At 37.5% G+C, this 27,513-nt stretch overlaps 1 protein-coding gene across 1 annotated transcript in view; it reads left to right on the forward strand.

Moving 5' to 3' along the window:
• HACD2 (3-hydroxyacyl-CoA dehydratase 2) overlaps positions 1-27,513 on the forward strand; it is a 93,026-nt gene that overhangs the window by 30,716 nt on the left and 34,797 nt on the right. Inside the window, exon 4 of the mRNA XM_072613772.1 lies at positions 24,140-24,228. Within this exon, the coding sequence (XP_072469873.1) occupies positions 24,140-24,228 (89 nt within the window). The remainder of the gene's footprint in view (positions 1-24,139; positions 24,229-27,513) is intronic.

The following is a 27,513-nucleotide window of genomic DNA, read 5'->3' on the forward strand; positions in this document are numbered from 1 at the left end:
TTCTGAAAACTGCCTTCTTCATATCCTTTGACTGTTTATTAGTTGGAGAATGACTCCTATTCTTAATAGATTTGACTCAGTTCTCTATATATTTGAGAACTTTATCAAAGAAACTTGCTGTAAAAAAATTTTCCCAGTAGAAAATATACTTTTAATGAGACTTTGTGAAAGAAATTTTTTTTTACTTATATATCTGAATTTCTTCATTGAGAAACTATGATCACTGTCCTTGGGTAGATGCAGTAATTGAAAGGCATTTGGTAGATGTGGCAAGAACTAGATCAAGAATCATAGTGTCTGTAATACTTAAAATTTGTTTGTGCCTCACTTTCCTTATTGGTAAAATGACCGTAATAAAACCTTCCTAACAAGTTCCCAGGGATGTATGGATCATATGAGATAATGTAATATAAGTAACCCTTTGAAAATTTAAAGGACAAGGCAAATGTAAGATAATAGTTTTTATAATCATGTTCTAGTTTGGAGACTGCAAGGAAAGAACTTGATTTGAGATGACTGAACATATATTGGGAGCGAAACATCATGCTTCATTAACCTGATTTCTTTGAGGGGGTTAATAAGCATGTGAATAAAGAAAACCAGTTAGATATCTTTTATTTAGCCTAAATGTGGACCAGCAACAAAGCTGTGGATTTATACAGATCAAGTTCAGTCTTAAGAACTTCTCAATAGTCATGCTTTCTTTTGACATATCCTTTGCAAGATTTCTTCCTCTGGAAACATCAGAATATGATTCATTTCTAAGTGTCCATAGCAAAAGGAAGATGGCCCATGCAAGCGCTCAGGCTAACAATATATTAAATATATGAGCCTTTTTCTCTTAACCCAACCAAAAAAAGGTGAACATCAGAGCTCATAAACAGGGCAACCTCCATCTACCATTCTGGAGTTAACTCCATACCCCCCTGCCAGTCCCTTGTCAAGAGGAGAGAACTTGAGGTTCTTAGAGAGTAAAGTAACTCACCTCTCTGGTGGGTCTCCAAATACCATAGAGTCCTAACTTAGAGCAATATCCTGGATTTTTACCAAACATATAAGCTCCTCCCCAGAAATAATTCAGGATTGCTGGAAAGTTAAGAAGCCTTTGTTTTGATTGAGCCTTACATCCCCATAGGGACTTTTACTGTCTTCCAGAATTAAAATACCACCCTGAGGTTCTCTTATGAGGTAAAACTATTTGACATCATAAAAATCTTCCAGACCATCATAAGCCACAGGTAACTCATATTACCGGTGAAGGGCAAAGTCCAGATTTACTTCTTGGGCCAGAAATTCCTCTGCTGGTCCAGGAATTTCTTCACAATATGTTGTTCCTTAGGATTGCAAGGGTGACCAGACTTTCTCTCTAGAAAACCAAATCCTAAAATCTGGTTGTTGCTTTGTTGTTGTCCATTCATGTCCAATACTTCATGACCCAATGGACCATAGCATGCCAGACCCTTCTCTCCACCACTCTCTCTTGAAGTCTGTCCAAGCTCATGTTCATTGTTTCCATGACACTCTCTCTCTCATCCTCTGCTGTCCCCTTCTCTTTTTGCTTTCAGTCTTTCCCGAAATCAGGGTCTTTTCCAGTGAGTCCTGGCTTCTCATTATGTGACCAAAGTATTTAAGCTTCAGTTTCAGTATTTGACCTTACAGTGAATAGCCTGAATTAATTTCTTTAAGTATTGACTGATTTGATCTCCTTGCTGTCCAAGAGACTTTCAAAAGTCTTCTCCATCACCAGAGTTCAAGTGTCGATTCTGTGATGCTTTATAGTCCAATCCTCGCATCCATCCATTGCTACTGGAAAAACCATAGCTTTGAATATGTAGACCTTTTTTGGCAAGGTGATGTCCTTGCTTTTTAGTATGCTGTCCAGATTTGCCATAGCTTTCCTTCCAGGGAGCAAGTGTCTTTTAATTGCATGACTGCAGTTGCCATCTGAAGTGAACTTTAAGCTCCAGAATATAAAATCTGACACTGCTTCCATTTCTTCTCCCTCCGTGTGCCAGAAAATGAAGGGACCACTTGCCAAGATCTTTGGTTTGTTCAAGCCTGATTTTACAGTCTCCTCTCCTACTCTCATCAAGCAGCTTCTTAATTCTTCTTTACTTTCTTTGTGCCATCAGAGTGATATTGTATTCATATCTGAGGTTGTTGATATTTGTTCAGGCAACTTTGCTTCTAACTTTTGATTCATCCAGCATGGCATTTCACATGATGTACTCTGCATGTAAGTTAAATAAATAAGGCAACAATATAGAGCCTTGTTGTACTCCTCTTCTAATCTTAAACCAATCCTTTGTTCCACATTTGGTTGTAACTCCTGCTTCTTGGCCCATGTGCAGGTTCCTCAGATGACAAATAAGGTGACCTGGTACTCTCATCTCTTTGAGGACTTGCCACATGTTGTGATCCACACAACCAAAGGCTTTAATGTATCACTGCAACAGAAGTAGACGCTTTTCTGGAACTCTCTTGCTGTCTTCCTAATTCAGAGAATGTTGGCAATTTGGTTTCTAGTTCCTCTGCCTCTTCAAAAACTAGCGGATAATTCTCTATTCATGTATTGCTGAAGCTTAGCTTGCATAGTTTTAAGCATAACCTTGCTGGCACGTGAAATGAGTGCAATTCTTTGGTAATTTGAACATTTCTTTGATATTGCCCTTCTTTCAGATTGATTTTTCCAATCTGGTAGGCACTGTTGTATTTTCCCTATTAACTGGCATACTGAGTGCAGCATTTTAACAGCATCATCTTTTAGGGTTTTAAATAGCCCTGCTGAAATTCCATTACCTTCACTATCCTTATTGTTAGTAGTACTTCCTAAGGCCCACTTGGCATCATTCTCCAGGATGTCTGGTTCTAGAACGATAACCACATGAATTGGTGATATTAAGGTCTTTCTCTCTCTTCTTTCTTGTGTGATTCTTTTGTGTATTCTTGCCACCTCTTCTTAATCTCTTCTGCTTCTGTTAAATCCCTACTGTTTTTTATCTTTTGTCATGCCCATTTTTGCATGAAACTTTCCCTGGATACCTCTAATTTTCTTGAAGAGCTTTCTTGTCTTTCCCATTTTAATGTTTTCCTTTTTTTTTTTTTTTTTTGCATTGCTCATTTAAGAAAACCTTATCTCTCCTTCCTATTCTCTGGCATTCTGCATTCAGTTGGGCATATCTTTCCCTTTCTCCTTTCCCTCTTCACTGTTTGTAAAGCCTCATCAGAAAGCCATTTTGCTTTCTTGCTCATTTTCTTTGGAATGTTTTTTGTTGCTACCTCCTGTACAATATTGTGAACCTCTGTACATAGTTTTTCAGGTACTCTATCCACCAGACCAGTTTACATTCACTGAGCTACACAAGCCTCGCCTGCCAAGACCAGGCAGGTGGGGAGAATCTGGTTAGGCCTCATTCTTGTCCCTTTCTCTAACTCTTACCCTTATAATTCTCCTGCATCCTTTTTAAAGGACATGTCCAGAGATTGAGCTACGATATATGAATTGACTGAGAATCATCTCTAATATGATTTCAGTTGGGTAACTGAGGATAAGACAAGGATTTCATTCCTCATCTGGGAGATACTATCACTTGTCTGAACAAAGTCCTTATGGGTGAGAACTGAGGACTTTCACACCATATGTAAGAATACATCTGAAATAAAACTAGTCATCATCAATGAGAACAGTGAGGACTCAGGACACGTCTGCAGTACATCCACTATATGTGAAAAAAGCTCTGGCCAAACTTTTCATAAACTGAGGATCTTTTACATGAAGAGCCTCTAAAAAAAAATCCCTGATGCTTGAAAGATTTTCGGCCAAAACCTCTGATGAAAGCGTGTCTTATTTCAGCTGAATTCCTTCAAACACTGTCATATACTTCTCTGAGATTTAGGAGATCTATTATTAAAGTCCTTTCACCCTTTGAACTGGAATTCGTATTTTGAAGAAATTACCAAAAATTTGTTTTAAAAATGCTATCCTTTTTTCTTTCTTAGACCCTTTTGTCATTATTCACAGTTTTTTTTCTCTAAGCAGCTTACAAATTTTATTTTGAAATAAGTGTTTATTTCTCCCTTGCTTTCATATAAGTAATAGCGTGGAATTTAGGACTTTTTAAAAAGAACTTTGGGATGTCGCCAGTTTACATGATTAGGACAGTGAAATATTTTTTGGAATGTTAAAAAGTGACAATGAGAGACTTTGTTCATTTTCTCAGTTCTGTTCGGGTCAGTATTCTCCCAGGTGGCGGACGAGTCATTGTATAGAAGCATTCACATTCATTTCCCTTTCTTTTAAACAACTCCACTTTTTAATGGTGTACAGCCTCTTACTCCTAGCATCACTTGGGGCCTCTGCACCAGTTATAACCATAGTTGTGAAGAAAGAGGGCAAGCAAGGTGGCAGAACGGGATGTCCAAGCAAAACTACAAAATGAAAGAATGTTCTTATGTAAAAAGTGGAATGAGATCCTGACGCTTTGCCACAACTAAGGGAGTTTTTTTCCCTTCAATTGAAAATGAAAAGATTGGGAAAAAAACCATTTGGCAGTCTTTATTCATTTGTGTTTTCTAAAGAACTCAACAGAATTGGTAAATAAGTTAAGAATGCTTTTCTGGTGGTTTTTGCTTTTTGATGAGTAGCACAGTTTTCACTGAAGCAAATGTTATATATATTTTTTTAAAATTGTGTTTTTCTGAGTTCCCTTAAGAAATGATGACAAAGGCTTTTGAAAGCTAGGCAGTGGTTCACATTCTTTTATGTTTGCTGAAACTAGATTTATTACTTTTCTGTTGAAAAATCATATTTCCCCAATATTATATTTAAAGATACCTCGAGGGCTGTTCTTGACAAGGTGTGAAATTTCATTTTTTAGAGCCTAATTGAACTCTGTAGCTTTTCTGTAGGATCTTTTCAAATTACTTCATAGCTTTTTTTATTTGTATGAATTCTTTAGACCCAGCTTCTGCATGTACAAGTGAAGGAGAAGCTTTGTTATAAATAAACTCATTTTATAGTGGATAGGGAGAGGTGGGATTTGAAAAGCTAGGGGACAGAAAAATGCATGATGCTTACGATTTGAGTATTTGTAACTTGATCTTAATGATTGGTCAGCCAGTACTGGAGACTTTTGTTTATTTGTGGCCAAAATTGAGAATTCAGGTATCTTCCTTATTCTGAAAAAAACAAAAGCATAAAACCTGACTGATGCCTATGAATTCAGGTCAGAGATTTGTATTGTTAGGAAGAGTTTAGTGAATAGTGTATGGTTACATATTGTGAAAGAACATTAATTCCATAAATTTTATTCCTTGGCAGACTAATGAGGTGTAAGACTAGTTCTCCTAGAGACCAAAGGCATTCAGGTAGCCGCACAAGTTCCCCTCCCCTAACCCTATTTGGTCCACACAAACAAGATTTCTCTTTCTTATATCTCTACCAATTAAGACACTTGGTTAGCTTACTTTTTAAAATTTCATACCTCCTGGGAAGGTTAAGTCAAGCCTAGGTAGCAGAACGAGTAGAGTGCTCTACTTAGAATCAGGAATACCAAGAATGAAAAGAGAAGGGGAAAAAAAGCACAGTTCAGCCAAAGTGACCTCGATCAGCTGAAGGAAAATGCCATGAGCTTTTATCCAATCAATATGGAAGTAAAATCTAGAGTACTCAGAGAATGGAAATTTTGATTGGAAAGGAGATAGTGATAATTTTGGAGCATGATTAGCAGACCACATGTGCCACGTTTTCCAGGATAGGCCTATCCCACTATTCTCATATGTCATCCAATTGGCCCCTTAAGTTCCAGTATTTTAGGAAACAGTTATTAGACGAAATCCAGTCAGGGTCTTCATTAGTTACTTATTATTTGAGCTTTTTAAATAAAAAAAAAATTTTTAATAAAAATAAAAAAGATAATTTGCTTTGAATCTCAAGGACATGTATTAGGGAGTCAAATATATACTTAACAATAATAATTGCAAGCATTTATATAAGGTTTGCAGGGTCTTTACAGGTGTTATCTCGTAATCTTTACAACCTTCTGAGATAAGTACCATTGTTATTCCCTTGTAACAGATGAAGAAACTGAGACTGAGAAAGGTGGAGCATTTTGCTCAAGGCACCCTGGCTAGAGGAGGATTTAAACATTTGAACTCAAATCTTTTATATGCATGCATACAAAGAGGCTACAAACAAACACACATATGCACATGTATACACATATATGCATCCATGTATATACTACATAACATATAATATGTAATCATGTTATAGACTTATCTATGTTCAATATTTTTCATTTAAATTTGTTTTCAGTTTCAATGTTTAAGTTGTTCAATACAGGTTGACATTCACAGGGGTGTTTTCTAGGGGTATAGAAAAATTTGAGTACTGTGTCTGAAAATATCATCCATATTATGGAAGAGCTCCGTCTTCTATCTCTCCGTCTTTCTGTCATTTCTCAAGGGTTTGAATGAAAAAGAACGAGAATACTCTTTAGGTGTGATTAGGATACCACCCTCATGGTACTGAAATGTTGGATGCCCTCATGTTCTAACCTGGATATTCTCCAGCTATAATTACTATTGTCTAGATGTCCTTGACTTCAGTTTGCCTGTCTCTAGGGGTTCTGTCTTGGTTGCAAGACATAGAGACTATGGGCCGAATGGCTTCATTGAGCCCCTATGGACCTGAATCCTTATAGCCTCCTAGAGGGCCTAGAAACATCTCTTTGGGCCCTTTTATTTTACATAGTTCACACAAAGCTTGTGGAATATCCTTATTTGGGCAATCATGGTCAGTCAGGGAATGAACTACATTAATAGGCCTTGGGCCAATCAAGGAAAGATTGGGAGAGGATGGGGGGTGGTAGAGGGGATATTCACTTCCCCTTCTTCCCCTCCCCACCCCCGCCCACCCCTCCACCCCCTTCACCCCCCGTTGAATGTTAGCAACCTCTCAGCAGCAGAATGCATGTGATAAGCATCTGTCTTCCACACAGCTGCCAAACTGATATTGTTAAAACACAGGCCTGTGTCATTCCCTTCCTCTAAGAGCTTTAGTGTCTCTCTTTCGCCACTATGATAATATACAAATTCCTTTGTCTAATTTAAAATCCTTTACTGGCTTGCTCAAACTTGCATCTTTCCTAAGGATAACGTTATTCTCACACACTCTCCATTCCTGCCCAACTGTTCTCCTTGCTGTTCCTAATGCATAACTTTGTCTGCCTCTGCAGCGTCCCCATGCCTGGAATGCTGTTTCCTAACCTCTGCCTCTTGGAATTCCTAGTTCCCTTCAGGCTTTGGCTTAAATGTGCCCTTTTCCTACTCCCTCCCATTACTTTATACGTACTTTATGTTTGCTTAGCTATACATGGATTATAAAATCTATGTTCCTTTAGGACAGTTGAACACTAATTCCTTTTGTCTTAACATCCTCAGGCTCTAATATAGTGCCTTACTCATAATAGAAATGTAATAAATGCTGAGTGAATGAAACTTGATTAGTTTTACCAACCAAATATTATCAATAAGTATTAATATAAAAATATGCATAATTCACAAAAAATTAAGACCTTCAAAAGAAATAAAAGTGCAGGCTGAAGAAATCTAAGGATGCTAGCCAAAACTGCATATGTCTAGCTGTCAGTAAAGTTGTATGTGTGTGATATGGCAGCCATAATTAGCCTCAGTGTTTTGTAAAGCTTTGGAAGAGTGCTAAATGTGCTCATAATGAAACTGTTTAGTTGAGAGTGTGCCATTAAAAATTCTTGCATTGCTACCCTGGCTCGTGTGTGCAGTGCCATAGTTCAGCAGTGCCATAGTTCAGCAGTGCCTGACTTAAGATATTAGCTCTGTTTTTGTAGACCTTGTCCCCTTTGTTAAGCCAAGCTAATCCTGCAGGCCTAGTCTTTCTGGTTCAGTTCATTCTTTCTGTTTAGTTTTTGCCCTTTCCTTGCCAGAGAGAGGAGGGAGGAGGGTTGGAGGAGGAGGAGGAGAATTTGAGAGTTGGAATGGACCCTCCAGTCTGACCCTGCTGTGGAGAAATTGCCACAGTGTCATATCTGACAAGTGGCTATCCAGCGTTTACTTGAAGTCCTCCAAGGAGGCAGAGCCCGCCGCCTCAGGGTGTGTTTTGGATACTCTAACGGTAAATGAAGGAGATCTAAAATGGCCACTTTGCATCTTCTACATTACTGCTACTTCTATTGCCTGGGTCTTCACAAACTGGAAGACAGCCATAACGTCTCAGTTTTCCCAGTAGCCTCCTCTTTTATTATTGAAGGCAACACTAAACTTGGAGAAGACATCTGGTTTATGTCTTCATTCAGTTTACCTAAGCCTCAGTTCCTCTTGTGTACAATGTAAAATTTGGACTAGATGAGCTTTTTCAGATCCATTTTGACTCTTATGCCATAGAATCTTTATGATTCTATGCCATATTAGTCATAGATGTTCTTATTAGCAAGAACCTTTGAAGATATTTCTCTCTTAAAGCCAATGGCATTCTGTATTCAACATGAGTCATTCATTCAGTATTCACTAAACAAACATGTATGGAACACCAACTGTGTGCCTAACTATTCTAAACTGAAGGGATCCAAAAGGAATAAGACCTAGTTTCTACCTTGTAAGAGTTAGCAGCCTACTTCAAGTCTTAATGAAACAGACAATTAAGTGCTTAATAACGGAGAATGATAAAGTGTGACATTGACAGTACTAAGAACGTTGGGTCATTGTGTGATGGAGTGGTCTAGGAAGGCTTCATGCAGGAGGTTGGGCTTGAGCTGGGTCTTATAAAGTAGATAAGTCTTGGATAGGCAGAGAGGAAAGGGGGCATGTTAGGGAGCAGACACCACATGGCAAAGACACGGGATCAATAGTGAACACTGTTAATGGACAGAGCAGAGACCTGCTTGACTGGAGTGAAGGATGCCTCTCGAGCAGTGGTGGATGGGTGTAGGTGGGACTAGATTATGGAAATCCTGAAAAGCTTGGCAGAGGAGCTTGGACAGAATGTGGGAGGCAGCGGAGCGTGAGAAAAGCTGTGTTGGCATTGTATGGTGATGTGTGTTTGGTGCATGTAAGAAGTCACTGTTGCTTTTCCTCATTTCAACATTCCCAACAAGGTTGCTGAAGGGGCCATGTGGTACTAAGGGGTAGGAAGGGTGGAGCAAATTTATTTGGGACATGTTTAAAACTGGTCTCCACGGACTATCCCTAAAGTCTTAATGCAGTTTTGTGTTTTAACTGCTTAAAAGATTCAAGCCGCCAGTAGACTCATAATCAGAATCACTGACTCTTGGTTCTAGCGCTACAATTTACCAGCCATGTCGCCTTTGACAAGTCACTTAATACCAGTTTTCACAGTCTGGCAACCTCTTAATAACATTCTGGCCTTATTCCATGCTACTCACCTTTCCACACAAATTGTTATGTGCCCCAAACTAAGTTCCCTGTCCCAATTGTGTGCGTTCACATAACTGTGGTTCAGAATCTTTCTCTTCAAGACAGTTCAGGTACCTCCTTCCTCCATAAAGCCTTCCCTCTTTACTCTTACCTCTGGTTGTTGTTCTTTCTTAGTTTCCCCTGTACAACATTCATTTGTGCATGTTTCTTTCCAGCAGATTTACAAGGTCTATGAGGGCCTGGGTTGCTTTATTTCTGTCCATAGTGCCTTGTACAAACCCTTTTCTACCACCAGGGGTTGGAGTTATCCCCTTTTTGCAACTAGACTCATCAGAGGAGATGATGACTAGGTTTGTACAGCCTGAGGTGCTTCATAGACAGAAGGAGCTTTGTTGAATTGCATTTAATCTGTATAATGGGACTGTGAGGAGAGCTCTTGAAGCTGTATTCATGTAACACAAAGTACTTTTCTTACTGTAGCCATTACAGCTAAGCATTATTCACCGTTGACACATTTCTGAAGAAACTGTGGTTCGCTATCTTGCCCACTAGTAAACTAGGAAGTAGAAGAAGAAATTGGTCCTCACTCATCTCTTATTTTCATACTCTTTCTACTGTATCATACTCTTCTTTCTTTCAAATGGTATTCTGTGTAAAGCTCTTTGGAGCCTTAAAATGGCCATGTAAGTGTGACCTCTCACTGCATTGCTTGAAAAGATAAGAGGGATGGATCTGCTTAAAACTCACCAACTAGAAAATAGACATGTGGCTGGGAGAAGTGTTCTTTTAAAATAAAAATTTTTAAAGTCCTCTTTACAGAAAAAATTTGTCATTAAAAAATTCACATCTTTTGTTTTTATGCATCTAAATTTCCCCTTGTATACCTTCCCTTCTCTCATCCCAGAGAATCATCCTATATAACAAATAATTTTTTTTTAAATGAAGAGGGGGAAAAAATCAGTCAAACCAACCAATACATTTTTAAAAATTTAAAAACATATGCAAAGTTGATACTAGTGGACCTTTTCAGAGGAATTGGGGAAGGCGTTCAAAGGAATTGGGGAAGACATCCAGAGAAAGTGCTCTTAATAAGTAAGCCCACTTGGATTTCACTAAAAAAAAGTCATCAGGGGAACCAAGATTGTCAATTCATTTGACAAACATTAAGCACCAGTTTTGTGCAATGCCTTAAACTAAGGACCTGAGGGGAGATACTAAGATAAATTTGAAAGGGTCCTTCCTGTCCTTGTCAGAAAAGCTCAACTGCAGCTTGTTAGCCTGGCGAGCAGCAAACCATAAATGTGGAACAGAGAGAATGCAGAACCAGAGCAGACTCGAGGAAAGTTAGGGAAATCCTGCTCTTGTCTATAGGTGATTGTTTGGCAGCAGAAGGACAGTGTAAAAGACTGGAAATGCTAGAAACCGCTTTGGAGAGCAGAATGGCCAAACAAACCCAAAAAACCCCAGTAACTTTTTGTTTCCTGTAGGTTGGAGTTACCCACTTTTGCCACTAGATGGTGGACCTGCATTGATAATGGGAGATGATTCCTGAGTTTACACTGTGAGGCTTTTTAAATAGACTGTTGAAAGCAGCTAAGACTAACAAGGAGATTAACATATAAGAATAATAATATTATAATACTATAATATATATAATATAATATATAACATATATATAACATTATATAATAGGTAATAATATAATAATAAAATAAATTTAGATGCTTTAAGGGCACTGTTGGAGTAATGAATGGCAAATATGGGATATATAGGAACTGTCTCCTTGGAGTGCATGAAGGAAGGGAAATGTTATATGGGAGGTAGAGTGCTATACTTGAAGGCAGGCAGGCTGGAATTCAAAACCTGCCTCTGACCATGAGCATCATAATTAACTTCTCTGAACTTGAGCTCTATAAAATAAGGGGGACCCTTTTCAGCTCTAATTCTATGATCCTAAGTGATTTTCAGCAATAATTAATTATTAATTACCTTCTCATTGGCTATAAAAATTTTTTTCTGGTTAGACATTTTCTGAAGGGTCCCTGGGAATTGATCTGAGGGAATTTCCTTGTCTGTGAAATGAATAGGTAGGATAAGGTGATGTAACACAAGAGGCACTAGATTGGAATTTTAAAGTGTGGGTCCAGATGAAGTCTCTGCCATCCCACCTGTAAAACTCTGAGGGGGTTCTTCATCTCTAAAATAAAGAGAGGGATGAATTTGATGCTCTTGAGGCTCTAAAACCTGTGATTTCTGTGCTCTCCCAAGTTTGCTCTAGATTCAAAAATATTTATTATGGTGAATTTCTGTCTGCTTCAGAACCCAAGATTGTTACAGTAAGGCTACTGAGGCAACCTAGCGCCATCTACTGAGGACTAGAGTAAATAGATTTGACTTAAGACTAAAAAGCTCTCTAGAGCAAGGGTTCTTCATTTTTATTTTTAAACATTTTTTTCTTTTATTTTCCACTTAATAGAATTTTATTTTTTCTAGTTACATGTAAAGATATTTTTCAGCATTCACTTTTATAAGATTTTGGATTCCAGGTTTTTTTCTCCCTCTTCTCTCCAAGAAAGCAAGCAATTTTATATAGGCTATACATGTACAATCATATTAAACATATTCCCACATTAGTCATATTGTAGAAGAAGAATCAAAACAAAAGGGAAAAACCATGAGAAAGAAAAACAAAAAGAAAGAAAATAGTAGACTTCAATCTGCATTCAGACTCCATAGTTCTCTCCCTGGATGTGGATAGCATTTTCCATCTTTTAAAAGGTTTTGGGGTCCTTTTTTGTTCCTGATTCCTTTTCTGATCCGTAAGCATTTACTAAGGGCCTACTGTCTGTTAGCCACTGGGAACCAAGAAACATAGGTTCTACTTAATACCATCCCACTAACTTTCTGTGCTGTTGAGCATAGATGCTCAGTAAACTTTGTGTCAAATGGAAAAGTTCACCCACTGCCTGCCTGCTTTTTGGTGGTTGTTGTATCAGTTACTTTCTCATGTTAAGATGTATTCCTCCAGATGAGAATCTGTGATTCAGTGGAATAAGAGAGGTGACTTAATGAGGACTTTTCAGAATAAATAAATGGCCCTGGCTCCCCAGAAGATATCAGTTCATTCAGTCCCTTTGACATCAACTGGGTGCCAGGCTGGTAGGTGGAAGATCAGGTTAGTTGGGGCAGTGCCATTACTGACTCCGTGACTTAGGACAAAACACTTAACTTCCTGGGGCCTTAGTTTTCCTCATTGGTAAGAAGAGCTAATATTATTGACAATAGCCAACTCCCAAGATGTTTCAACCTCATTGGATATGTATGTGAAAGCTCTCTGTGCTGTGAGAATGAAGCATGATTAAAATGTTAACTGTTGCTACTCACAGCAACTGTCATCAGAAGGGGAAAAAACACAGAAAACATCCTAAACAGAGCCAGTCCTACAGATGACAAATTTGGACAATCTCTCTGTGTTCTATATTTTGTTGTGTTTTGTAATTTTTTTAAATTTCATTTTTATTTTTACTTCCAGTGTTTTTCCCTCCTTTCACCCACTGAGAAAGCAAGAAAAAGGATCCCCATTATACATATGGCCGTGAAACACATTTCTGCATTAGCCAGATATTCTGTACCTTAGAGAGGTCTCGTGCCATTTTGCTGTGGGTTCCAGCTGACTAGAGCTGTCTTTGGGGGAAATTAGGATTGATGATAAGGTCGATTGTGGAGTTGTGAAGAAACAGGTAGCAAGTTACCTGTGGAATTGCAAATTATAATCTTTTTGGAGGGAACCCACCAATGCACAGTGTGACCGAAATAATCATACAATTTGCCCTATTTAGAAGTGAAAGTGATGTGAAAGAAAGCAGGAAAGAGGAATATACCATAAGAGTGTTATCACAAAGAGGACAAAAAGATAATGGTTCATCAATATGTTCATGGATAACATCAATCTCACTCTGTCTTCTAATTGCAAAGAACTATAGACAGGAGATCTAATAGTGGCTGATATTTATATTCATCAGTGATATTTGTAGAATGCTACATAGCCATTAAAATGCTAAATATGAGGATTGTAAAGAGACTTGAAAAGACATGAAATTATACAAAATGAAAATTCAGAACTCATATTATGTAACTACATAAAAGGAAAAATGTATGCACAAACATAGAGATGATTGAGTAGCCAAACAGAATAGATGGAGGGCGTACCTAATGGATTATTATGAACATAGAAAATGATTTTTATGTGGAAATCATTAAGAGTAGGTGTTTAGGTGATTTTATTACTTATATAATTACATTCGAAATTATTCTTTAGAAAATACGAGAAATGGCATACAATCAGTACTGAAGAAGTGCGCGGACTGGCTGCTTAGCAGCAGTACCCTTCTTACCTCCATGTACCCCCCACCTCTCAACGTCTGTGTTATCCTTTTATGATACTTCTTTCTGCCTTCCCTTGCCCTTATTTACTTTCATCAAATAAATAAACATTACATAGATGCATGTATTTAAAACATCTGAAATTTTAAAAGTAATTAGCATATTTATATGAATATAGTAGATAATGTGATATATAATAAAACATCTAGGATATAAGTTCCCAAAGTGAGTAGCATGGCCCCCTGGGGGCTGCTGGGATAATCTAGGAGAGTGGTAGGAACCTTGGGTGATGCAGATTTCAAAAAAAAAACACTACAAGGTTAAAGAAAGTAGATTCCAAGGGAGGGAAGTACTGAGTAATTTTTCTTAAGGGAGTGGCAGGTCAAATAAGTTTGAGAATCTCTGGTCTAGAGGAAAATGTTGACACAATAGCCTACTACCCCATTAGGGATTTTAATATCTTCCTACTGTGTCTGTACTTTTTTGCTTCAAAAAAGACATAAAGAAACTGAAATGTAATTAAAATGAGGCAATGAGAAAAGTTACTTATGAAGAGATTCTTAAGAAAATTGGATTTTTAAATTTGAAAAGATAAAGGCTAAGAAAGGACATGATTGAAGTTTATGCAGAGATATAGGTAATGCAAACATAGATTTATCCTTTGAGATAAATTAGCCAGTTAAGAGTAAAGTCAACATTTGCCAAAGTCATTACAGTGTGCAGAAAGTGCTGTAGAAAGATTAATTCCTTTGGTATGCCCTCCCTCTGTTTCATTCTGTATTTTCCCCCATCCTCATATGTTTATCTTCTCTCCACTTTTTCTAGCCCACTCCCTCATTACCTTCTCTCTGTTTTTCTCTTCTCCTTTGCCTTTCCAACCATCTTCCTTGTTATTGGTCCCTTTCACTTCCATTTCTCTGCCACAGTTCTTCTGCCCCTGTCTTCTATTCTCTCATCTTTCCATTTACATCGTTGTGGTTACTGTGCAATTGGTTTTCTTGCCTGCTTACTTTACTGTGCTTCAGTTTATACAGATCTTTCCATGCTTTTCTGTATTCATTTATATACATGTACCGCAGCTTATTCAGCCGTTCTCCAGTTGATGGATATCTACTTTGTTTCCAATACTTAGCTATCACAAAAAGGACTACTATAAATAATTTGGAGTTTATGGGGATTTTCCTCTTATCAGTGGATTCCTTTGGCTGTAAGCCCAATAATGGAGTCTCTGGTTCAGAGAGTATGGACATTTTTAGCACTTTATCTGCCTAATTCCAAATTACTCTCCAAAATGGTTGTATCACTTCAGTTTCACCAACAATGTATTAGCGTCCCTGTCATTCCACATTGCCTCCCCTGCAACAATGACTGTTGGCGTTTTTCGTTATTTTTGCCAATTTGCAGACTATGATGTGAAACCTCAGGATTGTTTAGATTCATTAATGTGTTAAGCAGTTGAATACTTAGATAATTTTTGTTATTGTTGTTCCAAGTGGCATCCATGTAAAATGGTTGTTCTGTTTGATTATCTCCCTCTGACTTCTTTACCGTTTGACAGCCTAGGCTTACAACTGGCTTAATAAAAGAAACACTTAGCCATTGACTGTGACTACCAGATAGTAGAAGGTTTCTAAGAAACTTGGAAATGATCATTAGGGATTTGTTGGCATAGGCATAATCAGAGTATCTTGGTGAATAATAAAGTATGGATAGACAGGTGGACTCCACCTTCAAACAAGGCAGCATAGGGAAGTATAGTTTTATAGTTTTATAAACGGCCGGTGTATGGTACAGAGACAGTAGAATTGTTTCTCTATACTATTCAAGTCTAGCAGTTGTGCCTCTGAGCTCTCGTTATGTATTGGATCTATGACTTTCAGGCTTATTGTGCTCCTTTAGTGATTGATTCATTTGGCAAATGTTTATTAAGCACTTGATATGTGTAAGGTACTGTTAGGTGGTGTTATTATGCTTTATTCTACCATCTGTGTAACCTCTCAGAGCCTTCATTTCCTTATCTGTAAAACAAGGTTACTGGTACCTTATGAGCTTTTGGAAGGATCAGATAAACTAATGTATGTGAAAATAGTTTGTAAACAACAAGTTGTGATGCAAATGTAAAGTGTAGGTGTGTGTGTGTGTATATATATATATATGTATGTATGTATATGTATATAAAATTATCTTTTACCTAAGTTAACTTGTACAGATTGGTTAACTTGGGTCTAGCTTATTAACAGTTAGTTTAGATTTGGTGCTGATGAGGTATAGGTTTCTGATAGGGAGATCTTCACCTAAAATAACTCTGGGTGAAGAGTCTGGAAAACAAAATTCAATTCCAGCAATTTTGTTGAAAGACATATTTTAAAGTATATGATTTGTATGTGAGACTGTTAAAGATCTATGTTGTTGGACCTCTCAGCAGAGAGCATTATAATGCTATGTAATTCATGATAGAAACATTCATCCTTTTGTGCAGTCTAGGAAAAACATAAGACTATTGAAGTAAAAATAGGCCCAACCCCCACTGATATTTTACAGAAATATAAAATTCAACACACACCTTTCCTACTCAGTCCACAGCTTTTCCTCTTTTATACTTAACTGAAGCAAATATTTCTTGAGTACATCTCACCAAAAGTTGTTCTAATTTATGCTGACCTTTTTTTCATGAAATAATTATTTGTGAATTGATTACATGCCTTGTACCTCAAGTGCAATATACTACTAAATACTAAGCTTGAGAGACATAGTATCACATGATCAGAACCACTTTCAGAAATACTAGTTGATTTTACAATATGGTGGCTGTTAAATGAAGTTATGATTTGTGACAGAATATCTATTTGTATGTGTATATCATTCAGTTGAAATAGATATTAGTTTAAATATTTTATTACATAAAGGTTTAGAAGATTTAATGAACAACCATCTTCAGATTTTACAGGTATAAAAGTTACTTTTCATTTTTTAAACTAGTCTTGGCTAATTGAAATTTTAAAATGGTCAGTTCTGAAAGATGTATAATTTTTCATTAATTCTTACACGTTTTGCCTTATAATCTGCCATCCTAATCACTAGACTTTCCTCCTTTCTCCATTATACTTAGTAGAATGTAGGTAGTATTATTCTTTTTATACCTAAACATTCATTGACCAAGTCACTTGCAAGCTCTGGCTAAACTGAGATAATGAATTTTTAAGTTTGGATTGAAATTGTTTTCTTTTTTAATTTTTTGTTTTGTTTTTTTGCTTTTTAGTTTCTGTAATAGTTTGGACATGCTTTACTTTTAATTAAGCTTTTGCCCTATTCTCTTGAGGTCCTCCTCCTTAGTGAATATCTCCTTTACCCTAAGATGTTCTTTTTGTGTCAGGATACGGAAAATAGGACTGGGTAAGAGCATTAGAACTCATGATATTTAGGAACTATTGAGGTTTGGGTTTTTAAGGCCTGCTGCTAGGAGACAGTTTATCTCTTCCCAGCTACAGTTAAGAGTTCTCTGCCACTAGGTAGGTGGTGGTCCTTCGATTGTGACTTAAATGCCTATGACCTTCCATAGGCCTGGCTAATCAAGAAAGAGGGAGAAGAATACTTTTCTATTTGGTTAATTTTTTTTTTAAACAAAACTTAAAACTCTAATCATTAATCACCAATAGCTTATTTGAGTGTAGCTAAGGACACTTAGAAAATCATTCTAGGAGTTTCTCTTTCCCGTGGTCTCTCCAACAGTAATCCCCATTTGGTTTATCTCTTTTTTCTTCAAAATGTCATCTTTCTCTCCCAAAGCCCAAACAGAGAAGATTCCCAGCACCCATTTTTGCTGTCTTCTTGTTTTTTTGTCCATTGAGAAATTTTTCTGAATTTTCTTAACTTCTAAAAAAGAGCTTTTTCTTTTTGAAACTAGACTGTGTTATTCTTAATTTGCATCAAATGATCCTTTAGCAGTTAATTATACCCTGATCTTTAGTTACAAATTGCTTTCTGAAAAATCTGAAAGCTATAAAAGCTTAGCAAAATATAACTTTTAAAAATACACCTAAGCAGAAATTTTTTTAAAAGTTGGCACCAGCGACTTTGAAAATGTACTTTTATTCTGAACATCACCATACATAAAAATTTTATCATACAAAGGAAAAGAGGATTGTATATAACACTGGGAACTCTTATTATGTACACCTAGTTTTTAAATGTATATTATATTTAACATGGTGGTAAAAAAAGCAACGCAAAAACCATCCTATACATGCCTGAATCTCTAATAATCTTTCTTCTGCTCTCTTCTGTATAGTTTTTCATGAGGTTTTTTTGACACTTTCTTTTTTTTCATCATTATCACTACTCACCAACTTCCCCCAAGTCCCTCTTCCCTTGTTTTTAACTTGCTTTTTCTCAGAACTTAAGAAACACCAAATAAAATGTACATTAAAAAGACTGTATATGAAAATGTGTCTTTCATATACGGCTTACAATTCTTTTAAAAGTAGTCTGTTTCTTTACTCTTTCTTCCCACCCTCCTTTCTTCCCACCTGGAATGAAAAAGAAAAACCCTGTAGCCAATGATGCATAGTCAGACAAAACAGTTCCCACACTGGCCATATCCAGAAATGTATCTTGAATGAATCGCCTCTCTTGGAAGCTGGATGATAGGGTTTATCATTAGTCTTCTGGAATCATGGTTCGTCATTTCTTTGATCATTTTTAAAGTCTTTCAAAGTTGTTTGTCTTTGCTGTTACTATATAAATTAATCGTTTTGCTCTCTTCACTCTGTATTAGTTTTCCCCAATTTCTCTGAAACCTTCCCTCCCTTGATTTTTCATGTAGCGCAGTTATATTCATATACCTGATTTTGTTCAGCTACTTCCCTCTCAGTGACTGCCCCCTTAGTTTATAGTTCTTTGTTGTAACAAAAAAAAAAACCTGCGTAAATGTAGGAGTCCTTTTCCTCTTTCTCTGATCACGTTTGACTTATAGGAAGCAAATAAGCAACAAATAAGTCATCAAGTGTTTTTAAGTCTTTCAAAGCTGCTCCCTTTCACATTATTGTCATCGTTCTATTAATTGTTCTCTTGCTTCTACTCATTTCATTCAACTACAAGTTTCTCTGAGTCTGTCATATCCATTCAATGGAATTTAAGAAAAGTATTTATTAAACAGAGATCTTACCATGCTATTTCATTTTAGGATTTAAAGACTTAGTGCAATTTAGAAATCCAAGGGCATAAATATAGCAACTCAAATAATAATCACTTTTATTTGACACACGGCATAATATATAGTATACCATAATCCTTTATTCATATTTATTTATTCTGCCTCTGTGATAGTGCTGTATAGTATAGTCTGTATATCTGTCATTTCTACCTATATACACTATAGCCTCATCATGGGTCTTTCTGTCTCTATACCCCTAGTCCACCTTTTATCCTGCTTTTGAATTAAGCCTTATTATATTTGTCAACAGGAAGTCACAGCTTCGTGAACCTTATGTGAAAACTAGCTTTATTACAAGAGAAATGAACATGCATGTGGAACCCAAAGCATTCACAGTGAATATGCCTTCTTGAAGGCTGAAATGGTTTGCTTTTGTATTTATGCCTGCAGTACCTAGTTAGTGCTTAATAATTGCTTCTTGATTCATAACTTCCTTCCACCTCCAAGTTAAGTTCAGAATCTTTTTTCTCACATTACCCGATTTTTCCATTTTTATCTAAGGCCCCCCCCCTCCCTCCCAGTAAGTGCTGTGTGCTAGTCAGACTTGACCACTCCCTGTCCCCTGGTTTCCCTGCTTTTGAGCAAAAGCCTGAAGAGACCTCCCACCCTGTCTTTGCCTGTTGTATCTCCTCATCCTTTAAAGCCTGGTCAGATGAGAGACACAAAACCCTTCCTGAGGGTCCTTCTTTAATTCTTAATCTTTTCCCTACTCAGACTTTACTTAGCACTTTTTCCTGCATTTCTCTAATAAACTTAACCATCATATCTTTAGCAAAATATCTTCAATTCAGAAACATTGATATTCCTGTTTACTCTTCATTTTATTGATCTTTCAGAATAATTGTGATGCAGTCCCTTTTGCATACTTTTTGATTAATTATTTTTTTTTGTTTTCCGCATTCACTTCCATAAGATTTTGAGTTTCATATTTTCTCACCTTCCCTCTCCTTTCTCCTCCCCAGGACAGCGTGCTGTCTGATATTTGCATACTTTCTGTAAGCTATCATACACAATCACTTGCTAATATTACATGTAAGATGAAAAGATTAATAAAGCACTGCAGGCAAAATGTGTGTGCTTAGCCACAACATAAAGTAAAGGTGTTCATTTCAGTGTGGCATCCCCATGATGTGATATCCCCATGATGTGATATTCCCATGATGTTAGGCCCTGTGTCTTATCTAAGCTTCATTACCCTCTCCTGCCTGCATTTAGCTCAGCTCTTTGTACGCAGATGCTTCATAAATGTTGATTGAACTGATTTATTGAAGAGAAATGGTACAATAGTTTTTATCTCAGAGCTGAAATACCTGCCATTCCTCTCCACTCCCAGTTAGCTGCATGATCTGAAATATTTAAAGCACTAATAAATGTAAAAAAAAAATTGTATAACAGCTCACAAGCTTAAGTTGCCATAGAAATACTAATTAATAATAATAACTGGGATTAGGGGAAAATTGCTATCACATAACAGAACCTGTGAGTAACAATGCAGATTCATGTAGTTTGGTTCCAGATATTTTACAGTTTTTATCTTTTTGAATAATGTTACTTATCATCTGCAGAGAGAAACTTATGGAGTCTGGGTAATATTTACTTCATAAATATATCTGTACTTACTGTAGCTCAAATTTGAAACAACCTCAAGCCATCTAAAATATAGCTGTGACACCAGAAGGAAACAAAAAGGCAGGGCTCTTATTGAAATGAGCTTTTAGGCCTTCACTTAAAGCTTATTGACTCCTACTGCCCCTACAATTCCCAACGAGTTTGGTGATCTGATTTTCTAGCCCTCAGAAAGGAGGAAAAGAGCTGTTAGATCCAAGCACAATGACAAATGACGCTAAGGAAGGATACTGAGGGTTGGGGGAAATAATCTATGGATTTGGAGCTCTTTTTAGGGTTTTTTGGCAATGGGGAATTCTCATATCATCCTCTTCAGTGCTAGCTAAGGACTGCTGTTTCTGGGGTAGTAGATTTGGGATAATGTTATCCAGTTTATTAACCTTTTCAGGAGAGGTAGGGTAGAAGAATGGAGAGAACACAGTACTCCTTTTGTTTCTGAAGGAGTGACAGCAGAGAATCCCTCCCTCCAAGTTTTCTTTGCATGCTTGATCAGTATTTTAGAAATTGTCCCTGGCTTCCAAGTCTGCTGTTTGGGATGAGGCTGTTACCCCACTTGGATGACTTAGTTTCCTTTTACCATGAATTATAAGAAATATTTTCCTGGTCACAACTTTTTAATTCTTTAATTTCTGATCTTTGAGTAATTAGAAAGGATGTATTTTATAGTGTACTAGTTAGAGGATGTGCCTTATTTTGAAAGCCTGTAACCAGGTGCAGCTGGCCCCTAGTGTTGTAGAAGGGAGTAACTCGAGCTAAGACTATAGGTCTTTGCCTTATTTCCCCATGTATATGTGCTGAGTTAATTGACTTTTTAGAATGTTACTCCTTTGGACTGTGTGTTCTATTTAGTCCCTCTGACCTCTCCTTTTTTGCTCTTTTTCTTCTTTTATTGTGGTCCTTAACTTTCTGCCCAAGCCCAGCTCCCTAAACTACGTTTGCATCAGGAAAGTACAAAGCATATAGACCCTACTTATGACCTGATGTGGCAGACGGACAAGAGTACAGAATGTAGGAAAGCGTATATAGGAAGAAATAAAACAGCTCTGCAGAAGTCCTCTGTTTTTTTAAGGGCAAATCACAACAGTGCTCTTCTTGTACAGATTTTATCAGGCAAATCTCGGAGTGGCGCACTAGATTTTTTCAGTTACAAAGTAATTTTCAAATGTCCCTGCCTCCTGGGTAAATGTAGCCATGCTTTCCCATCTGTTAAACACTGGGATTATATCTTCTGCAAAGGGAAATATGGGGGCACGATGTCCCTAGTCAGCTTGTTGTCAGGATGCCTTTCCATGTATCTCCCCAATATCTGACAAGTGATAGGAAAATTTGTTGTGTTTGTTCTCTGTGGTGTATTGTCACTTTGTAGTCCTGTTTGCAAAATTGCCTGTCACACACTATTGATTTCTTCCTTAACGCTCTGTGCACAGTTTGGGTAAGCTGTTACCAACAAAGAATTTCTTATAAAGACATATAACTGTGTCTTTGATAGTCTTTGATTTGTCTTTCTTTGACAGATGAGGAAACCAAGAGCCAGAGATATTGAGATTTGTCCAAGATCCCATTTGTGACAATGTCGCCGCACTTGCCCATGCTTCAGATAGTTGAGACCAAGAAATCACACCATGAAACATAACTGTTGATTACTGTTTTCATGATACAGTGTTTGCACAGCTTTGTTTTAACACCTATTGTATCCTAAGCTCTAATTGAAGAGAAAGCTTAGATAACAAACAGTTCCAGCCCTAATGGAGCTTAATGAGTATAGTACAGGGATGAGACAAACATAGAGTAACTCTTAAAACATACTATATAATAAACAGGCCTACTGTAGACCTCCACCCCCTTCTTTAGACTGTTGGAGCAGTCTTCTAATAGATGTCTCAGCCCATTGTCTCTCCACTCTGTTCCATCTTCCTCGCAGCTGTGCCAGCATGGTATTCCTGAAGCGCATGTCTGACCATGTTACTCCTCTGCTCAAGAACATTCTGTCATCCTTTTATTTCTAGGATAAAATTGAAGCTCTTCTGTTTAGCATTTAAATCCCTTCACAGTTTGGCTTCAGCCTATTTTTCCAAATTGAGCTCACATCAATCCATTCACATAATACATAATACCAGACTAGCTTACTTGCAGTTCCTTCACCCATCCATGCCTTTGGCCAGGCTGTCTTCCGTGCCTGAAAAGTTCTCCCTTCCTCTTGAAATCTCTAGCTTCCTTCAGGTTTGAGCTCAAGGCATTTCATAATTTCCCAGTTAGTGCGTGGCCTGCCCCACCCTCCATATTACTCTGTATGTACCTTGTAGCTATCCATATGAGTATTGCTTCTTCCCAGTACAGTGTAAGCTCCTGGAGGGCAGGGTCTGTTCTGTTTTAGTATCAGTATCCCCAGTGCCAAGCATAATATTTGGCACATATTTCTTAATAGATACTTGTTGAAATAAATTCTTCGATTAACATCTAAAAAGAGAGATGAGGAGTAATAATTTCAGTGTTTGTTCAATATTGTCCAAGAAAATGACTAAGGTTAGGCTCAATCTGAATATACTTCCTGAATAAGGCTAGTTTTAAAGGCAGAGAAGGACATGGTAGGATGGTGTAGAGAGCTTTACAGGGTATAAAGGATCATATACAAAAAGCTCTCAGAGAGAGGCATGTCCAAGAAAATGGTAAGTGGATTTGTTGTCAAGAAATTAAAGACAGATGATTAGAGTAGGGGTACCTATTAAAATACATAAAACACACATTTTATCAAGTAACACTTCATCAACCATTGAATGCCACAGACACTGCGCTATAGACCCCAGGGGCCCAAAAGACAAAAATGGAACTGTTCGTGTACTTGTTGATCTCACATCTCACTAGACAGAAGAGGCTTTGAGGTCTGTGGAGGGACTGTGGGATTAATTGACACTTTCAAGCCATATTTCCATTTTCGGTACAGTTTTATTTATCTTTTATTTCTATATTACCATTATTTCTCTCTTACTTTCCCCATCCAGAGAGCCATTCCGTGCAACAAAAGTGGGAAAAAAAGGAAAAACCAGTACGTTAAAAGCTAACCAATGCATATACAGTGTTTCTTATGCCGCTCCACACCTTTTCAAAGAAGAGAGGAGGGTACATTCTCATAACCCTCCTCTGTCATCAACTTTAATAATTAAATGATAGTTTGTTTCTACCTAGATGGAAAAAAACAACACATAAAAAGTTTTTTATGGGGGTTTGCTTCTTGGTTATTTGAAAAGCTGGTTTTTTTTTAAAGTCTTGTTTCCATAGATTGTACTTTATATTTTGAGTAAAGTTACTTAGTTTATGTGGTTTATAAGTTCACATAGTTTCTGAGTAAAGAAATATTTTGTTAAAAAATATTGACACTTCCAGTTTCTTTTGTCAGGGACCTTAAAATACTATTTAGCTCTCAGTATCAAATTTGGAATGTGTTCAGTTGTTTTACAAAATGCTAGATATTCAAACCAGCGAATTTACCAGTACTAAAATATTTTTCAGGAATTGTTCCCTCTTCTGTAGTCCTGACTTCTTTCCAGGTGATGTCAAGAGTTTTCCTAATATGGGCAGTAACCCACAGTGTCAAAGAGGTAAGTTTTTAAATCACGGAATGAAACGTAAGATGAGTAATTAGACAAGACTACTGTTTTTCAGCTGTTCTTTCTCGTACACGTGTGTGTTATGGCTAAAGACTGGATTCTTCCAACTAGCATCAACATTCGTTATTTGACTAGTTTTCACGTTCAGTGAAGAAAGTTTAGCCTTATGGAGGAATGGGCCTCACAATGTGGTGTTCTTACAGATGATTAGATACATTCCAATATTAAAGTCCTATGATGAAGTCCCCAAAGCACACCTCAGACTGTGTGGATAGTGTCCTTTGGGGACTTTTCCTTAGTCCTTGCTTTCAGCCCCATTAGGCTCTCGGGTTAGAGAATGACTGAAGAAGGCTAGGGGTCGAATGAAGTCCTTCGTTCCTGAGTCTCACGGGGCTTAGAGCAACTTTACTGCATTCCCCCACTACCAGAGAAATAATTGTTCTAATGCAGCCTAGGAATGGAAATGGAGACAAGGCCACGGTTCAGCAAGGGGGTCCCTTCAATGTCAATACCTTTGTAACAGAGGCAGAGGAAGTTGAGGAAGTGAGGAGAGTATGCCTCCCTAGAGACATGAGGGAAAGGAGACAGCTTCTCCACCCTGGGGAGGTCTTACTGGGATCGCAGCTGCCTCTCAGCTGAGGGCTTTATCTCTTAAAGCTCTGCCTGCCCTAGCTCAAACTTTGTCACATAATGGAGCCAAGAGAGGGTGTCAGGATGCGGATGTATGTGGAAGAACCAAGGTTCCCCTCTCCTGCTTAGCTGTTTTTCCTGAGTCATAAAACCAGAGCCCGCTGTTCTAGAGCCCCTGAGAAAAGCCAGATTTCAACAACCTGGCTGACCTTTGACACCAACTCTGGGACTTTGCCTCCTCTCCGAAATGAGGAAGTTGGACAAAGATGCGCTCTAAGATTCCTTCCAGATTTAAGTCTGGGTTAAATGATTCCTGAGGTTCCTTCCAGCATAATGTCATCTTTTGAAGTGGGAGAGGGAGGTGTATCTTCAAACTCTGTCTTTTGTCCCCTTTCCAAAAACATCTATCTGTTTGTTGTATAAGTTAACACCACTCCAGCCTCCCTGCAGTCAAGCTGACTTGATGGAGATGTTGTTACTTGATTTTACTTGCTGGAAGAAACAACTGGCTTTAATACTTGGTTATCAAAAATAAGTAGTAAAGTAAATAAGGAAGCTACCACATGACCCATTTTGTGAGGTGGAAGATAGTCTCTCTACTGCCTCTCACTGCAGGGCATCATGCATGCACCTTCATCCCTCGTAACTAAAGCTGGCTTGTTTTTTTTGTTTTTTGTTTTTGCCTCTTGCCCTTGGCACAGTGTGTGAAATGTGCCCGAGGTACAAAAAGTCCTACTTAATGCTCTGTCATTCAGGTTCACGAATATGTTTGATGCATTAAAAACTACAGATCTTTAAGCTTAAAATGTACCCAGTAATCTTTGCAAAAGTTATAACTGATGAATGTATTCTCTGCTTCTTTACATTTAGCGAGATAAGCTCTCCACCCCAGAGAGTTGGCCAGTTTAATCTATAGCTATACATATGTGATCTTTCCACTCATTCCAGTGACCAAAGAGCCAACGTTATTGAGTATTATTGGAACTTAGAAAACATCCTGTCCAAAATCTCATATTTTCTTTATGATGCAGTTATCAAATTTTTTGTCAAAACGTTCCATCCAAGATTTAGTCTGACAATTTGTATTGACACTGCAGCTAATGAGTTTTTGCCTAAATTGATTAAATATTTTGTTAGTCAATGGAAATTGCATGTTCACAATCCTTGCTGTTTCACCTCCCAAAGATACTTAAACTTTCTGAAATGCAGGAATAGCATTAAACAATTTCATGTTTATACATAATTAGTAAAAATAATACAAAAGAAAACCCTAGTTGGAGGAAATAGGCCAAGGACCCCAATAACAGGTGTTCTCACTTAGAAGTTTCATGTTTCATATAACCTATATTAAACTGCTTACTGTCTTGTGGGGGTGGAGAGAATCTCAAACTCAACATTTTAAAAAATGAATGTTAAAAATTGTTTTTATATGTAATTGAGAAAAAAATAAAATAAAGTTTCATGTTTTCACACTGATACCAGTACAGATTTTATTATTTTATTAAATTTATAAATAAATTAAATTTATTATTTCTTAAAATAATTTAATTCTTGGTTTCTCCCTTTCATTTGAGAATCTTTTGTACCTGTCATTTTTTGATAGTCTTCTTCCATGTTTGCATCTAGTTTCACCTTCTCCTAAACTCCTTTTGAGTCTTAGTTTTCTTTCCCTAAACTCAGACTGGTCTGTCAGTTTTGTTTGGTTTTTTTTTAAGCAGTAACACATTTTCAGTATTCTTTGCCATATTTCTTTAGTTTATTGGCTCTTACATCTAACCTGTTTCATCTAGCTAAAGCCCCTCATTTTACAGATGAAAAAATTAAGTGATGACATGGTTTTTACTTAAAGGCTAAATATTGTTCCCTGTGCTAGTGTTAATCTTTTGTGTATACATGAGGGGTATCATTGATAGAGAGCTCATCTTGGAAGACAGGTTCAAGTCTCATCTCTGCAGCACATTGACTGTGTGAGCCTGGACAAAGCAGTTAACCTCTTAGTGCCCCATTCAACTCAGTAAGTCTCTGTCCATGCACCTCAGCCAGAGACATGACTGGTGAGCAAGTTCCCTCATGTGAAATCCCAGGTTCAGTTGGAAAACAAAAGGAGCTTATTTACGTAACGTGCCTAATACAGACAATCATTAGTTATCTGGGGCTGGCTCTGCAGTGTATTAGTGATGCATGGCCCCCCGCCCCCCTTTCTCTTCCTGCTGTTTTCTGGCTGCCTCATGCTTGTAGGATCACAACCAAAGGGTGTGGGCAGAAGAGGAAGGGACAGAATTCAGGGCCCCAGGCAGGCTGGTAAGCACTTGGTGAGGCTTGTTGGGAAGGGTGTTGAAACTAAAGGAAAGTACAATTTCTGGATTATCTGTGGACTTATTTTTTAGCAGTAGTTTGTCTTCAATCATAATGATGCCTCATGTTGATCTAGCTGCATTTTTTTCAAGGAGCTCTTTTAGACATTCTCGTTCCAGGCAGGTGGTTTTTATAAAAGGTATTTACCTATTAGTCATCCTTACATATTTACAATTAATTTCTTCCTACCAAACAAACCATTAGTCTATCAAAAAGGATCGTTTATCCATCTTGTGAGAACACTGCATGTTTCAGTTGCCTTTCTTTATTTTCCATCTCTTCCTTTTTCCT

This window comes from Notamacropus eugenii, chromosome 5 (genome assembly GCF_028372415.1).
Source record: "Notamacropus eugenii isolate mMacEug1 chromosome 5, mMacEug1.pri_v2, whole genome shotgun sequence".
NCBI lineage: Eukaryota > Metazoa > Chordata > Mammalia > Diprotodontia > Macropodidae > Notamacropus > Notamacropus eugenii.